Source organism: Lissotriton helveticus, chromosome 1_1 (genome assembly GCF_964261635.1).
Source record: "Lissotriton helveticus chromosome 1_1, aLisHel1.1, whole genome shotgun sequence".
NCBI classification, from domain to species: domain Eukaryota; kingdom Metazoa; phylum Chordata; class Amphibia; order Caudata; family Salamandridae; genus Lissotriton; species Lissotriton helveticus.
Genome location: NC_136057.1, coordinates 40,863,588 through 40,880,354, shown reverse-complemented (window position 1 = coordinate 40,880,354; position 16,767 = coordinate 40,863,588). Strand labels below are relative to the sequence as shown.

The window sequence follows — 16,767 nt, the reverse complement described above, 5'->3', positions numbered from 1 at the left end:
GATTTTGTCTTAAGTTTGTCTTAATACAGACTTAAAACAGACTTAAGACAAACTTAAGACAGACTTAAGACAGACTTAAGTTAGACTTAAGTTAGGATTTCGTCTTAAGTCTGTCTTATGTCTGTCTTAAGTTTGTCTTAAGTCTGTCTTAAGTTTGTCTTAAGACAAACTTAAGACAGACTTAAGACAAACTTAAGACAGACTTAAGACAGACTTAAGACAGACTTAAGACAGACTTAAGACAGACTTAAGTTAGGATTTCGTCTTAAGTCTGTCTTATGTCTGTCTTAAGTTTGTCTTAAGTCTGTCTTAAGTTTGTCTTAAGACAAACTTAAGACAAAATCCTATCTTCTGTGAATACCAAAAGTAGTAAATTCATTCTGTGAATGCCAAAAGTAGTAAGTTTAGGATTGAGTCTTAAGTTCATTCTGTGAATCGGGCCCTCAGTTCCCTCAACACATCCCGTCTCTTCAAGACATACTTTCTTAAACACACTGTCCTTGCTTCAGCACTGACCATGTCCTTAATGCTCCATATCTCACCACTGACATTCTCCTCAATGCGCCCTTCTCAGCAACACTGCCAACATGCTCCACACCACATGGCTTCACCCCAGCACCTCAACAACACCCATCTCCTCAACATGCTACACCTCAACACCACCGTCAGCAGCATTCCAACATTCCCTGTTTCCTCAGCATCGTCCTGATCCACATTACTGCACACCTCATCGCCATCTCTTCAACATCACTCATCACCACCCATCTCCTCAACACCATCCATCGCCTCAACCCCCTCCCAGTGCCTCAACACCACCCACCACCACCCATCTCCTCAACACCACCCATCACCTCAACCTCGCCCATTGCCTCAACACCACCCACCACCACCCATCGCCTAATCACCACTTATCGCCTTTACCCCCTCCCAGTGCCTCAACACCACCCACCACCACCCATCGCCTCAACACCACCCAGACTTCTTTTCGTCTCTGCGTATTGTCTCTTCCCTTATCCTCCCTTTCTCACCTCCCATACCCCCTCCACTGCCTCTCTCTCTCCTTTCTCCCCTCTCCTAATTGTATTGCCTATTCTTTTTTTGGGATTTATTGTGTAATTGTTGAACTTTTTCTGTTACATTGTTGATTCTCATGTAAAGCGCTCTGATACCTCCGGGTCTAGCCAGTGCTGTATGAAACTCTTTTAAATAAATAAATAATATTGTCCATCATTTCACCACCTCAATACTCTTCATCCCTTGAACAACACCTGACTTGTTAACTCCACCCACCTAATGAATACTGCCTATCATTTCTCCACCACCCAACACATTAACGAGTCTTTTCCCTTCAATAGCCCCTGGATTCTCAACACTCCCTGTCTCCCCAACAGCACTCGTCTCAAAACCAAAAATCCCAATGTTGTCCATCTCAACATTGCTCACCTGCTCACCACCCATCTTCAGAGGTCTGCTCATTTCCATAACACCACTCATCAACTCAGCAGTAAACATCTCCATGACAACACCATCCATCTCAATGCCACCAATCACAACATCGGCCACGCACTCAAACCCACCCATCTCCACAGGTCTGACCATCTCCAAACCACTTCCCACCTCCTCAACACCACTCATATTCTCATCTATATTAATCTCCTCTACAAAATCACAGACCATCCCAATGCTGCCAATTTCAACACCACCTACCACCTTAAACCACCCATCTCCATGGGTCTACCCATCTCCTCAATACCACCCATCTACCCAAAACTGCCCTTTTCTTAAGTACTATCCCTTTCCTAAAAAAACATCTCAACATACCACCCATGTCCTCAACTAAACCTATGCCCCCAATACTGCCTATTGTCACACTCCCACTCATTGTCTCAACGTCACGCATCTCCTAAACGCCATCCATTTCAACACCGCTTATTTCTTACCACCTAGTTCCCCAAAACCAGACATCTCCTCAATACCGCCTATCTCCTTAACGCCAACCATTTCCTCATCACCACTGTGGAAGCGAAACCTGTACCCCAATATTCAGGACACCCTAAGATTCAAAACATTCTAAAAATTATCTCAGGTGCTTCTGCTCCTGGTTGATCTTGGGCAAAAAGTCACATTCCCAAACATCCATTTAACAGTGTAATCGTCATAAGTAACTGGGATCACTCCATAACCGGTTATAAATCAGGAGAAAAGTTAAAGGGTTTTTATAACCAAATCAGGCAGGTCAGAAATAAATGCCATGAAGACTCAAATGCAAAGTGCAGAGTAGTCAGACATCAGAAATGTGTAAGTCCCAAATGAACAGCAAAATCAGTAAGGGGCCGATTCACAGAACTAACTTAAGACAAAATCCTAAACTTACTACTTTTGGTATTCACAGAAGTTAGGATTTTGTCTTATGACAGACTTAAGACAGAATCCTAACTTAAGTCTGTTTTAAGTCAAACTTAAGACAAAATCCTAACTTCTGTGAATACCAAAAGTAGTAAGTTTAGGATTTTGTCTTAAGTTAGTTCTGTGAATCAGGCCCTAAGAAATCATGCAGCATCCTTAGTAGAATAGGAAAGTCTTGTGGCTCTCCCCAGAGCCAAGGGGTTCTGATACACAATTCTTGCATAACAAATAGAAAGCATGCAGTCTCCTTGTGACATTGTTATAAGTAACACATTTTAGACAAATCAGAGGTTTCTACATCACTGTGAAATTCATAAATGCTATCCCATTTTAAGATAATATTTAGCATCTTCTGCATTTTTCCTATGTAGAGCTGTCCAAAATAATATGTAACATTGGAAACTTTAGAAAAGTTACAGCTGGGGTCTCTAGAGAGTTTATTCATAATAGATGCATGTTGTAAAATTTTATGAGGTGAAACAGTCTTCGCTCTGCAGAGCCTGTGGGGAGAGAAGATACGCAGGGGGATAAAGTGAGAGGGCGAAGAGCAGAAGTGAAAGCAGAACAGCATCAGAACTGCATCCAAGTTAATCACTGCAGCATTCTATGAAAATGTGGCACAACTACATCATGTTAATAAAAACACTTCTATATATTATATTAGAACATTGGAATGTTGGGAGCTCCTTTGTACACAATGGAGTGCTCGGTGCTTCTACAGGCCGGTAAAGGCCAGCAGAGCAACACTCCAATGTTGTTTTTAAAGGCCTCTCCCCTCAAGTTCCGAGAGGCCTTTGTTTTATTTGTTAAAGCATTCTGCCCTCTAGTGGCAGAATGTTCTAATAGCCTTATAGCTCTTCGAAGCAGGGTTATACCGGCTATTAAAGTCCCGGTACCTTGTTAAAGTCCCTCACCTTCGGCTTGGGCCTTTAACGCGGGAGCGGGCCTTTAATAGCCGGTATAGCCCACTACGCTGGGCTATAATGGTATATTAAACTTGTTTCAACTATACATGTTTCGCATTCGTGTATTGGATCCATCATAAAAATCATTATTCAGTAGCATTATTTATTAATGAATATATAAACCGAAAAAACGCTTCCACAACTCCCATCTTCTCAACTCCACCATTCACTTCAGTGTTCATCTCTTCAACACCAGCCTCCTCAGCCTTGTGGGATGGGCTCCATCATAGACTATTGCACCGCCCACCAGAGAAAAAGTAACGCCAACAACTCAAATAAATACACATGCAATGTCCGGCGAGACGCGGACACACAGTCCTCACAGTGAAACACAAACACACAAACTAGTGTTCCTCCAGTAGAGAAGGTCACACTGCCTTTCCACGCTTACACACTTCACCAGTGTATGTCACATTGCACTCATGCATACTCTACTACAACAGCAGGGATGGAACTGTCGATACCCACATACACGCTTCCACCAACAGAGGTCGCTGTGCCCTCACACGGCTCCATCGATGGACATCACAGTGACTAGCCAGGACAAAAAGTCTTGCAACCCACACACATCCACCAGAGAGCATGCTCAAAGCATGTCAGCTGGAGTCCGGGGGCACAATGGTATTACAGAAGGATCCTCCGAAGCTTGCCCATCCCCTTATGTAATATCGATAGCGCTTTAGCACATGTAGCGCCTGCACTATCATAAGAGGGCGTTCCCTCATTTGCATAGGGGTGTGGCCTAATTCAAACGAGGCTATCACTTTGATTATGGACCTGAGCCATAGTTTGGACATGGTTGCAGAGGTGAACAACACTTACAACGTAACTTTTACATCGCAGAGCCTTTACAACGCAACCATTACAACGCAAAGTATTACAACGCATTGCTCTGGGGGGCGCTCTAGGATAGGGAATAGGTTAATTTACTATCCAATAACCTTCCCTACTATCCACGGGGACTGGAGTTGGAATAGTAAATTAAACTATTCGCTATCCAGCGCCCCAAAGCACTATGCGTTGTAATGGACTGCGTTGTAATAGTTGCGTTGTAAAGGCATGCGATGTAAATGCATGCGTTGTAATGTCATACATCCAGTTGCAGAGGCAAACAGGCCCATAGGAAGCACATTGAGGGCGCAACTCCTAAAGATAGCCCTCTGGAGGGGAGAGAGGGGGTCCAACCCCCCAGACATTCCCCTAACACACTGCACCCGCCAGCAAGCAGTTCTCTCTCCTCTCAAAAGTTCCGGCGGATTGCCACCTGCACTGTGAAACACGGAGCATCCTTTAAACAGCTGCTCCCTTTTCAACTTGGATGTGCTGCCTCGAGGGTGGCGCGACTTTGTGGATACCCTGGGGGCAGCGCATTCTTCTAACATGGCACACTGCCCTGGTTTAGCCCGGGGCACCTTTTGAAAGGTGCACCGAGGCACAAATAGAGAAATCGCATTTTGGGGCACATGCATCAAAGGAAATTCCATTCGCGAATGGTGCGAATCGCAAAATTCGGTCGTTTGCGAATGCAATTTCCGTTTTTTAGATGCATTATCAATTTTGTAATTTTCGCAATTTAAGAAATCGCAAAATTGCGATTTCTTAAATTGCGATTGCATTTAAGGAATCTCAAATTGAGATTCCTTAAATGCAATGCATCAAACTTTTAAAATTTGTGAATTCGCAAATAAGTGGAGCAAATTACCATGAAGTTGACCCTTCATGGTTATTTGCGAAAACTTTGAAAAATGCACTAAAGTGCATTTTTCAAAGTTCCATTTTACACACACACATGCCCTTGGGGCATGTGAGTGGACACCCCTGCACCCTTGAAATTGCATTCTTAATTTGCGAATTTTTAATGGTGAATTGCAAATTAAGAATGTCTTTCCATTCATGCCTATGGGCCTCTATGCCCATAGGAATGGATGGGGAGGTATTCCTTAATTGCGACTCGTAATTTGCGAGTCGCAATTAAGGAATATTAAGAAATCGCAATTTATTTAGCGATTTCTTGACGCATTGCATTTTGCAAATCCTTAATTGCGATTCCTTATTTTTCGCAATTAAGGAATTGGAAAATGCAATATTGATGCATGTGCCTGTTTGTTTATAATACAGTCCCAGGACATCACATACAGGCACATCTCCAGCTACAGAATCCAAACAAGGGGGTGGATGTCAGAATAGTGTCTGCCCTATATAATGTCCTAAAGATCTTTCACAAAAATACCATCCCGTTAGGTGTAACTTTACTATTAACGTCAGTGGGACGATATTTTTGTAAACAATATTTAGAACACAATATTCAGGCACCACACCAGGCAGGTGGTGGTACATCTCCTTAACATCGCTATGAGTGACGTCAGCTCACCAGGACCCCCCACGATCACTGCTCCATAGATGGCTTTCATCCATGTTCCCCTAATTCTATTTTTTACCCCAGAGCAGGACACCCAAACTTTATGTAATACACCGTCGCAACTTTTCCTCCACTCTTCAGACCACTTTTAGTCACACGGGGCCCAGTTCACATAATGAACTTAAGACTCAATCCTAAACTTACTACTTTTGGCATTCACAGAATGAACTTACTAATTTTGGTATTCACAGAAGTTAGGATTTTGTCTTAAGTCTGTCTTAAGTCTGTCTTAAGTCTGTCTTAAGTCTGTCTTAAGTTTGTCTTAAGACAAACTTAAGACAAAATCCTGACTTCTGTGAATACCAAAAGTAGTAAGTTCATTCTGTCAATACCAAAATAGTAGTAAGTTTAGGATTGAGTCTTAAGTTCATTCTGTGAATCAGGCCCACAATTTTATTCAGTGAGGCTGTGTCAGCCACAAGAGTTCACCAGGGTCCTCGCAGGGAAGTGATAGATTAATGGACACGTCATCTTTCTTGTTGCAGAAAAAGCGCCCGAGCACGATGAATGCGGTGAGAGGGATGTCGGTGTACGAGGAGGTAAGGAGGGCTAAGGGAGGGACAGGAGGAGGGGGTGAGAAGAGAGAAGTGGGAGAAAAGGAAAGAGAGAGAAGGAAAGAGAAACAGAGAGACAGGGAAGAAGGGGAACAGATAGAGGGGTGGGAGATAGGAAGGAAGGGAGGATGAAAGAGGACATTAGTGGTGGAAAGCAACAAGTGTCGCAAACAGATCTTCATGCACACAAGATTGAGATATCAACGCTACTAAAATGGCACCGGTAATACTGCACAGGCCTGGCTCCGGGCCTGGCTCCGGGCTCTGGCTCCTCGGGTGTCCATCAGGAGCCACAAGGGTACTGTCATTGCTCAATCAATCAATCAAGAATTTGTAGAGTGCACTACTTACCCGTGAGGGTCTCAAGGCGCTGGGAGAAAAAAGGGGGGTGCTACTGATCGAACAGCCAGGTCTTGAGTATCCTCCTGAAGGTCAGCAGGTCTCGGGTCTGTCGTAGGCTCAGTGGGAGGGTGTTTAATGTCTTGCCGGCGAGGTGGGATGCAAGGGACGGTGGCGAGGGCGAGGTCGGCGGAACGGAGCTGGCGGTTGGGGATGCAAAAGTAGAGTCGTCTGTTGAGGTACGGTCTTGTGCAGTGCCTTGTGTGCGTGGATGAGGAGCTTGAAGGAAATCCTCTTGTTGGCGGGGAGCCAGTGCAGGTCCCTCAGGTGGGGGGGGTGATGTGGCTGTGGCGTGGTACATCGAGGATCAGGCGTGCAGAGGCGTTTTGAATGCGTTGCAGTCATTTGTTGAGCTTGGCCCGGGCTCCCGCGTAGAGGGTGTTTCCGTAGTCGAGTCTGCTGCTGACGAGGGCCTGGTTGACTGTTCTTCTTGTATCTGTCAGGATCCATCTGTAGATCTTGCGTAGCATGTGGACGGTGTTAAAGCAGGAGGAGGAGACGGCGTTGACTTGCTTCGTCATGGAGAGCGTTAAGTTGAGAATGATTCCCAGGTTGCGTGCGTGGTCGGTGGGTGTTGGGGCTGCCCCCAGTGCCGTCGGCCACCACGAGTCATTCCAGGCTGAAGGGTTGGAGCCGAGGATGAGGACCTCCATCTTGTCTGTGTTCAGCTTCAGTTTGCTGATCTTCATCCAGTCGGCGACGGCCTTCATTCCTTCATGGAGGTTGGATTTGGCAGTGAGGGGGTCCTTGGTGAGGGAGAGGATCAGTTGAGTGTCTTCGGCGTAGGAGATTAAGTTGAGGTCGTGCTGTCGGGCGACGTGTGCGAGCGGGGCCATGTAGATGTTGAACAGTGTCGGGCTGAGGGAAGAGCCCTGGGGTACGCTGCATATGATCTCGGAGGCTTCGGATCGGAATGGGGGAGGCGGACGCTCTGGGTTCTGCCGGAGAGGAAGGAGGTGGTCCATTCCAGGGCCTTGTCTCGGATCCCTGCGTCGTGGATGCGTGTGCCTAGTGTGCGGTGGCAGACGGTGTTGAAGGCGGCGGAGAGGTCCAGGAGGATGAGGGCCGCGGTCTCGCCGTTGTCCAGCAGGGTCCTGATGTCATAGGTGGCGGCGATGAGGGCGGTCTCGGTGCTGTGGTTGCTGCGGAACCTTGACTGGGACGGGTCTAGGATGCTGTTTTCTTCGAGGTATTGGGTTAGCTGTCTGTTGACGATCTTCTCGATGACCTTGCTAACTCACACGACACTACAGGTGCCATTAGATCAGAGATTTGACGTGCAGCAGTGACCGGCCGCAGACAGGGTCCCGAAGCCTGTGTGCTCAGAGTTGACCCGAAGAGCCAGTGACAAGCAGAGGGCGCTGTCCAGAAAATAAACCAAATGACTCGGACCTTCAAACCTAAGAGCAGTGCAGCTGCATGGGTGTCTTACAGGGTTACTACAGGGGTAACACTGCCGATCCGTGCACACCCTACAGTTACATATGATGTACCAATAACTACATTTCACTAGAAGTTGGATATGCGCTATTTTTGATTTCTTATATTGGTTTCTTTGAAGGCCAAAATCAAGTAACACCGACGTGACTTGACCATCAAATGAAGGAAGGGCCGGGGCTTCTCAGCACTAGCCGGCGTGGTGCACAGACTCGGGGTGAACCTGGGCCCGGGGTAACTAGGGCAGAAAGGAGACTGTTTGAGTAAACTCTCTCTGTACTCAGTGAATAAACAGATCATCAGCGAATAATGATGATTATTAATTAGGAACACGACGGCCCAGATTCTCAAAGGTTTAGCTTCGGGTTAGCATTACGTTTTTTAATACAAACCCGACACTAAGCCTAGGGGCTTATTTACAAGCTCCTTGCACCACAGGAGCGTCACTTTTTTTGATGCTCCGGGGGCGCAGTGTGCTGGTCCATATTTACAAGGCCCCACAAAGCCACCCTCTATGGCACGAAACGCAGCTTTGCATTACTTTGCATCACAGGGGCGTTACATAGGTGGTACATGGGCGTTCCCATGCAAACGTGCATGCTTTTTGACGCTAAACCCTGTCTATTAACATTGGTAGACAGAGTTTAGCGCCAAAAATGAACGCTGCTGGAAGGCAGGCGTTAAAAGGCTCATTGTTTAAATGATGCAACAGGAAGTCCCTTCCTTGACTGGAAAGCACGTGCCAGGGGGAGATGAACATATAACGTAAACCAAACCGTGACCCCACACCAGTGTCACCAGGAACACAACTCCCTCTGCTGTGTTTAGTAAACACAGCAGCAGGTGAGGCTGAGAAAGCAGAGCTGAGACCACGCAGTCATGTTACCTGCACGGGCTTGAACAACCATCTTTATATCATGATGATAAGACATCACGCGAGCACGCGTGTCTGCTGACGCCGGCTCTGGCCGAGACATCTTCAAAGAGGCAGATGGGACTCATGGAAAACCAGCACCCCCACTGGGGTAGCACGCGCAGCGCGCTGCCCCTCCAGTTTCAGTGCTTTGTCATGGTGATTACTAGCACTCCTTGACAGCTCAGGAGGCGCTATTATGCGTGACTTCGCATTTCGGTGCAGTGATGCGGACCACCACACTGAAATGCGTCAGTCTAATACTTGATGCGTGGCACTTGGCAGGGCTGGAAGAGTCGCTGCAGGCATGGAGAGACCCTCTCTGGCCTAGGTCCTCGTTCAGTGCTATGCCAGCCACGCGCCTGGATACCTGGGAAATGTAGTTTTAGTGACGCGCCTTCCAGCAGCATGGCATCCGGGCAGCCAGGGCAGTCTCATAGTCATCCCATCCTGTGCCAACCAAGCAGGACTCTGCGGACCCCCGGGTCACCCGCCGTGCGAGTAACATGTCCTCGAACCCTCACAGGATAAATCACAGGACAGGAGGGCCTGTGGTCTAGGGGCCCGATTCACAGAACTAACTTAAGACAAAATCCTAAACTTACTACTTTTGGTATTCACAGAAGTTAGGATTTTGTCTTAAGATAAACTTAAGACAGACTTAAGTTAGGATTTTGTCTTAAGTCTGTCTTAAGTCTGTCTTTAGTTTGTCTTAAGACAAACTTAAGACAAAATCCTAACTTCTGTGAATACCAAAAGTAGTAAGTTTAGGATTTTGTCTTAAGTTAGTTCTGTGAATCAGCCCCTGTGTGTCTCAAAGAGAAAACACAATACAGGAAGAAAACAGACATGAGAAGAAAGATTGAGGGGGACTGTGACTTGGGAGAACAGGAGTGGTGGAGACACAGTGGGGGCCCGATTCACAGAACTAACAAGACAAAATCCTAAACTTAGTACTTTTGGTATTCACAGAAGGCATTTAGTAGTAGTAAAGTTAGGATTTTGTCTTAAGTTTGACTTAAGTTTGACTTAAAACAGACTTAAGACAGACTTAAGACAGTCTTAAGACAAACGTAAGACAAATTTAGGACAGACTTAAGACAAATTTAGGACAGACTTAAGACAAATTTAGGACAGACTTAAGACAGACTTAAGACAGACTTAAGACGAATTTAGGACAGACTTAAGACAGACTTAAAACAGACTTTAGACAAACTTAAGACAAACTTAGGACAGACTTTAGACGAATTTAGGACAGACTTAAGACAGGCTTAAGACAGACTTAAGACAGACTTAAGACAGACTTAAGACAGTCTTAAGACAAACTTAAGACAAACTTAGGACAGACTTAAGTCAGACTTAAGACAGACTTAAGACAGACTTTAGAGAAACTTAAGACAAACTTAGGACAGACTTAAGAAAGACTTAAGACAAATTTAGGACAGACTTAACTTAAGACAAACTTAGGACAGACTTAAGACAAGCTTAAGAAGAATTTAGGACAGACTTAAGATAGACTTAAGGCAGACTTAAGACAAATTTAGGACAGACTTAAGACAGACTTAAGTCAGACTTAAGACAAAATCCTAACTTTACTACTACTAAGTGCCTTCTGTGAATACCAAAAGTAGTAAGTTTAGGATTTTGTCTTAAGTTACTTCTGTGAATCGGGCCCCTCGTCAGGAAAGATAAGTGGGAGACAGGAAGCTTGAGGAGGGACATGAAGAGGAAGGCATGAGAGCAGCAGAGTTATTAGAGAAAAATAGATACACAAAGTATCTACCGCTGTAATCTACCGAGACCACTGGACTTTGGTGAGTGAACCGCCCGACTCACTTGGCGAAACCGAAATGTTACACTTCGCTGTGATCCTCTCCCCCCACTTCACCTTGGGAGGTACTTTGCTTTACCGCCCACCTAGCTATGCGGGCTGTTTTGCCGGTAATATTGAGGAGGTTATCGTCCCCCGCGCCCTTAAATTCTCTCGATATCTTATTCTGGGGGACTTTAATATTCATATGGACGCGATGGACCTACCAGAATCGATCGGCTTGGCGGAAGTCTTCTCGCTGGCGCATCTTACACAATGGGTGACCTTCCCCACCCATGCGGCTGGCCACTGGTTGGACCTAGTCTGCTCCAACTTTGAGATCTCTATGCTACCCCCTAGGTGGGTCACTTGGTCAGACCATGCCTTAATTCTGTTCACCTGGCCCATAAAGTCAAAAGGTCCGAAGAATTCTTCTGCCCCTCATTCTCATGCCCAGAGAATAAATTTGTCTACCTTTTCAGACTCTCTCACGTCCCACCGGCCGACCCTGCCATTGAATTTGGATTCTGCGGTGGAATCATTCAATGCTTGGGTGGAACAGAGTGCCGCTCTACAGACTAACAAGAGCGGTAGCAGGCGGTCGAGGTCGTCTCCCTCCAAACCCTGGTTCTCTCATGCGCTTAGAGAACTTAAATTAGGGTGCAAGAAGCTGGAGCGAGCCTGGCGCCTTGAGTTCTGCCCCGAACTTAAGAGCAAGCTGCGGAAGGCGCAGAAAGTTTACTATGCTGAAATCAAGGCCGCTAAAAGTAGCTACTTTTCAGGAAGGATTGAGAAGGCGGACAACAATGCCAGAGAAGTCTTTGCCATTGTTCAGAGCTTCCTCTCACCATGCGCTGTCTCCCCAGCTCTCCCGGCCTCCGACTTGTGGTGTGAGGAACTTTCATGTTTCTTTGATAATAAGATCAAAAAAATTCAAGAGGAGCTTCTAAACTCTGACAGTCCTCCTCTGCCCTCTCCACCTAATACTGCTATGGATGCGGAGCAACATGTTAGTCAATTTTCCACTTTTGAGCCTGCTCAGCAAGCTGATGTGCTGTCCATTTTGGAGTCGCTAAAGTCTGGCTCACCCTCTGACCCGTGCCCTGCTAGGGTTCTGGGGGGAGCGGCCAGTCTGGTGTATCAGGAGGTTACCCAGGTTGTTAACATGTCTCTGGCCTCTGCCTCAGTGCCTCTTTGTTGGAAACAGGCAAAACTTCTTCCCCTGCTGAAGAAACCTAGCCTGGACCCCCTGTCTACCGCTAGCTATCGTCCGATATCTCTGCTCCCGGCACTAGCAAAAGTGACCGAAAAAGTAGTTTTTAGGCAATTTAATGCTTTCATCGAGTCCTCTCACGCCCTGCACCCGGCTCAATCAGGGTTCAGGGCTGCTTTCAGCACGGAAACGGCTCTGGTGGAAGTCTCTGAGGCCATTAGGGAGTGTCTTGACGGAGGCGGCAGAGCGGTCCTGGTTTTGCTGGACTTATCTGCCGCCTTCGACACGGTGCCCCATGCCCAGCTGCTGACTAGGCTGGCGGAGGTGGGGCTGTCGGGTGCGGTTCTGGCCTGGCTGTCCTCTTTTCTGTCTGGGCGGTCGCAGCAGGTATGGTTGCCTCCTTTCTCTTCATCACCCAAGAGGCTCACCACCGGGGTACCACAGGGCTCGACGTTGAGCCCACTGTTGTTCAACGTCTACATGACTCCGCTGATTTATCTGGCTGAGCAGTGGGGAGCCAAAATAATGTCATACGCTGACGACACGCAGCTGTTGTTCACCTGGCCTAAGGACTGCTTAGACGCCCAGACAGTCCGCTCCTGTCTGACCAATGTCTTCCGTTGGCTTGTCTCAGCCCAGCTTAAATGCAACGAGGACAAGTCTGAGCTACTATTCTATGGCAATTTTCCGGCCAATTTCAGAGAGCTTATCTGGCCGACAGATTTGGCATGCCCTAGCTACCATGGAGGCCCGGCTAAAAACCTGGGGGTCTGGTTTGGGCAGGATCTTAAGTTTGAAGCCCATATAAAAAAACTTACTGCGACCTGTTTTGCCACCTTAAAGTCACTCAAGCGATTCCTTCCACTTCTCCATAGGGAGGCGAAGGAGACTGTCCTGCGTGCTCTTATTCTGTCTAGGCTTGACTATGCCAATGCTCTCTATAGTGGTCTCCCCAAATACCTTGTCAAGCGAATGCAGGTTATACAGAGTGCGGCCGTACGACTTCTGTTCCACAATATTTGCACAAGAGGTTTTCCTTTTACATGCCTCATCGTGCTCTTCGATCGGCCAATCTTCGTCTGATGTCCATACCTAAAATCAGATATGCGAGACTGGGCGGTCAGTCAATTTCAGTCCAAACAGCACGGGCCTGGAATGCCTTGCCGTTCTCTCTGCGATCAGCAACCACATTGGCAGGATTTAAGAAAGGGCTAAAAACCCATCTTTTTAATCTTAGTATCTAGTTCTCTGCTTCTTTATTTTAGGACTGGGTCAGTTTAGTGCCTACATATCGCGCCAGGATACTCTGTAGTAGCAGAGCGCGTAATAAAATACTTTATAACATAACATAACATAACAAAGAGACGAGCAAACACCACAAGGAGAGAAGGTAGGGGTTGATGCGCTATAACACCTACTACGTCACATTAAACAACAGAGCATCACGGGAAATCATGAGGGAGGAATGAAAATGAATGACAGAACAAGAGAGGTGGGATGGGTATTCAAAAGCTAGAAGGGAGGTGATGAAGGGTGAGAGTGAAGGAGGCTGCTTGTGGGGCAGAGCAGGGGGGGGCAGAGGGGTATAAAGCTGTGGTCCCCCCTCATCTCACCCCCTGTCCTCTTCTCTCCTCCCCATGACTGGACAGGACTCCGGAGAGGCGCCGGCGGAGGAACGCGGCCGCATCCTCATCTCCCTCTGCTATAGCTCCCAGAAGCTGGGGCTGGTGGTCGGCGTCCTGCGCTGCGCGCACCTGGCGGCCATGGACTCCAACGGGTACTCGGACCCCTTCGTCAAGATGTAAGAGGGGGTCCTCGACTCATCGTATGGGGGTGGTGGGGAGGGATTCACGGGGGGAGAATACGGAGAGGAGGGGGGGAGAGAGGAAGGCGCTTGAGGAGAGACAGGAGAAAGAAAAGAAAGCAAAAGAAGGAGAGAGGTAGAGGGGTGGGAGAGGAAAGGAGAGGAAAGGAAAGGAAAGGAGACAGGAGAGGAAGGCGCTAGAGGAGAGACAGGCGAAAGAAGTGAGAGGAAGAGAAGGAGAGAGTCGAGAGGGAGAGGAAGGCGCTAGAGGAAAGACAGGTGAACGAAGTGACAGGAAAGAAGGAGAGAGGCGAGGTGAAGGGAGCGGAAAGGGGAGGGGATGGGAGGGAGGGAGGGGAGAAAGGAGAGGAATAAGAAAAAGCGTGAACGGCATTGGTAAAGATTTGGGCAGGGAAGGGAGAGGCAGAGGCTACAGGGATATTGCAGAGTTAAGAGTAAAAAAGAACAAGTCGGGAGTTTGAAAGTAAGTCCTTAGGGAATGGGGAGGAAAGATGAGAACGGCTTGAGGGAAATAAAAGGAGGGAAGGAGGAAGACAAAAAGCAAAAGAAGAGGTGTGAGGAGAAGAGAGAGAGGAGAGGGCGGGAGAGAGGGGCGGTGATAAGAGAGCAGAGAAAGGGGCAGTATGGATGGACCGTGAGGATAGAGGAAGGAATGGAAGACTGTGGATAAGCAGAAGAAGAGAAGGAGAGGAAAAGAGCCACAGGGAGAGAAGCCTGAAGTGATAACACAGGGAGGAGATGAGACGTGTGAGTCAGGGAGGGCAGAATGAAGAAGGTGAGGAGTAAATGGGAGAGCATGGAAAGGGAACACTGCAACAGGAAGCAGTGCAGGGGAGCAGTGCTAGAGCAGCCCCCTGGTAGGCCCTGCATCCCTCTATATTCTTTATTGATTTCTCTTTTGTCTCTCTGTCCTTCACCTGCTCCCAAACTTTGCTCCAGCTCATTTACATGTTGCTTCTCTTCATTGCCTCATTACCTGAAACTGTTGTTATTCCCTCTGTGCACCCCATGTGTTTGTTGCTTCTCACAGACTCCCCCCAAGTCTGAACACAAAGAGTTGCTTCCTGAAACCTATCTAGTTAGTTGTAAGTGTCTGTGAGCACACACCATTAATATGAGATGCTAAACACCCCATGACAGTCAAAACAAAAGAGTGAGTGCTGGAATGCTTGAATTAATTTCAGCCAGTGCTAATTACCATGTAAACATTCCAATCTATCTGTTTTTGCCCATCAGCCACCTTGAACGAGACTCAGCTCTATGCAAATCAGGCGTGATACGAACTCCCAGACCTGGTCCCCCCTGAATGAGACACAAGCACCCCAAGACCTAGAGTGCCTTAGGTCACAAGCAGCATCCTACTGATATTAAGTTGGCAAACGTGAGTGAGTAAAATCTTACTCCGCTCCACCTCCCGGCGAGATTTTTAATGCGGATGGTCGCACCCGCTCGCTGTGAGAAACCTTCCGTTTGCGTTGAGGAAGCTGCCACACAAGTAGAACTTCTACTCGAGCGGCAGAAAGAAGCAGCGCCCGCTTGCGCTGCTCATGGTGCCGTTTGCGCTGATTTTACAGCGACTGGCGCAACCTACACACTCCGCCTCTTGCAAAACTCAGCGTAGCATGGCGTCGTTTTTTTGTCACTTCGCAGAGTTCTGTGTAGCGGAACACCGTCAACTCCATCCAGGCCCACTTACGACTACAGGCTTGCACTATCGCCTGCAAAGAAAAATATGCTGACAGACTCAAGGCTGATATATTCTGCTTCATTTCTTGCCCAGCTGTCTGTTCAAGGTTTTGACTTTTGGTGGGACACCATAGCTGTAAAGTCTATTTGGGGGACAAAAGACTGGCTGGTACAGAGAACTGAAGCCTAGTTTAGAGCACACCTGTCACCACAACAAATTATTTTCCTGAACAGAACTTTGCAACAAACAAAATGTCTTGGATTAGTCAAGATGAAAGATTTGAACACACCCCAAATTCCCACATTTGCGCGTTTGTAAACTGGCAACAGTTTACAGAACACGGTGAAGATACATTAGATACTATGCTGAGTAACGTTACCTACAATTCATCGGACCCCAATGGGAAGGGGTGGTTAGTTTGGCCACTGGACACTAAGAGAGGTCTGGCACGATTGCTAGGTAACACCGAGGGCTTCAAAAGTAATAGGCCCACCAGGTGTTATGTGCGGTCTGCACACTCGGTGTGGTGACAACTTACAGTGTTGGGAAGTTGTGCCTTAATTGGCTAAAAACCTTAATGCTGTCTTAGGTGAAACAACACATGTTCCTTTTATCCGGTGACCTGAAACTCAGGGACTTTTTGTTAGGTCCTTGAAAACCACATCAAAAGAACTTCTATGTCATATACAACAGAAATATTGAAAGCCTCTCAGTAGGAAGATGCTGAAAGATTGCGAAACATTGATAGGGCTACTTTAGAACAAGCTCTTGCAGTGGTTGGCTACGGTCCGGCCACCTTATTATCTAGAATACACTCTTTGGGCGACATGGTGTCCTCAGCGATGCACATTGTGCAACAAAACACATGTCTGCATTACAAAATGGGCAGTCACAGCTCAGGTCTGTTATGCTATTGAGCTGGACATTACAAACACTGTTCTGGCCACGCGCCATGGCAACATATCAACATCACAAACCTGTTTTCCCATACCATTTTACAGAACAACAGATAACTATTGCACACATAGGGCCCGATTCACAGAATGAACTTAAGACTCAATCCTAAACTTACTACTATTTTGGTATTCACAGAATGCACTTACTACTTTTGGCATTCACAGAATGAACTTACTACTTTT

The 16,767-nt window shown here is 47.1% G+C and overlaps 1 protein-coding gene across 1 annotated transcript in view; it reads left to right on the top strand.

Moving 5' to 3' along the window:
• LOC144820579 (double C2-like domain-containing protein beta) overlaps window positions 1–16,767 on the top strand; it is a 546,929-nt gene that overhangs the window by 517,001 nt on the left and 13,161 nt on the right. Inside the window, exons 6-7 of the mRNA XM_078677947.1 lie at window positions 6,276–6,329; window positions 13,766–13,917. Of these exons, the coding sequence (XP_078534073.1) occupies window positions 6,276–6,329; window positions 13,766–13,917 (206 nt within the window). The remainder of the gene's footprint in view (window positions 1–6,275; window positions 6,330–13,765; window positions 13,918–16,767) is intronic.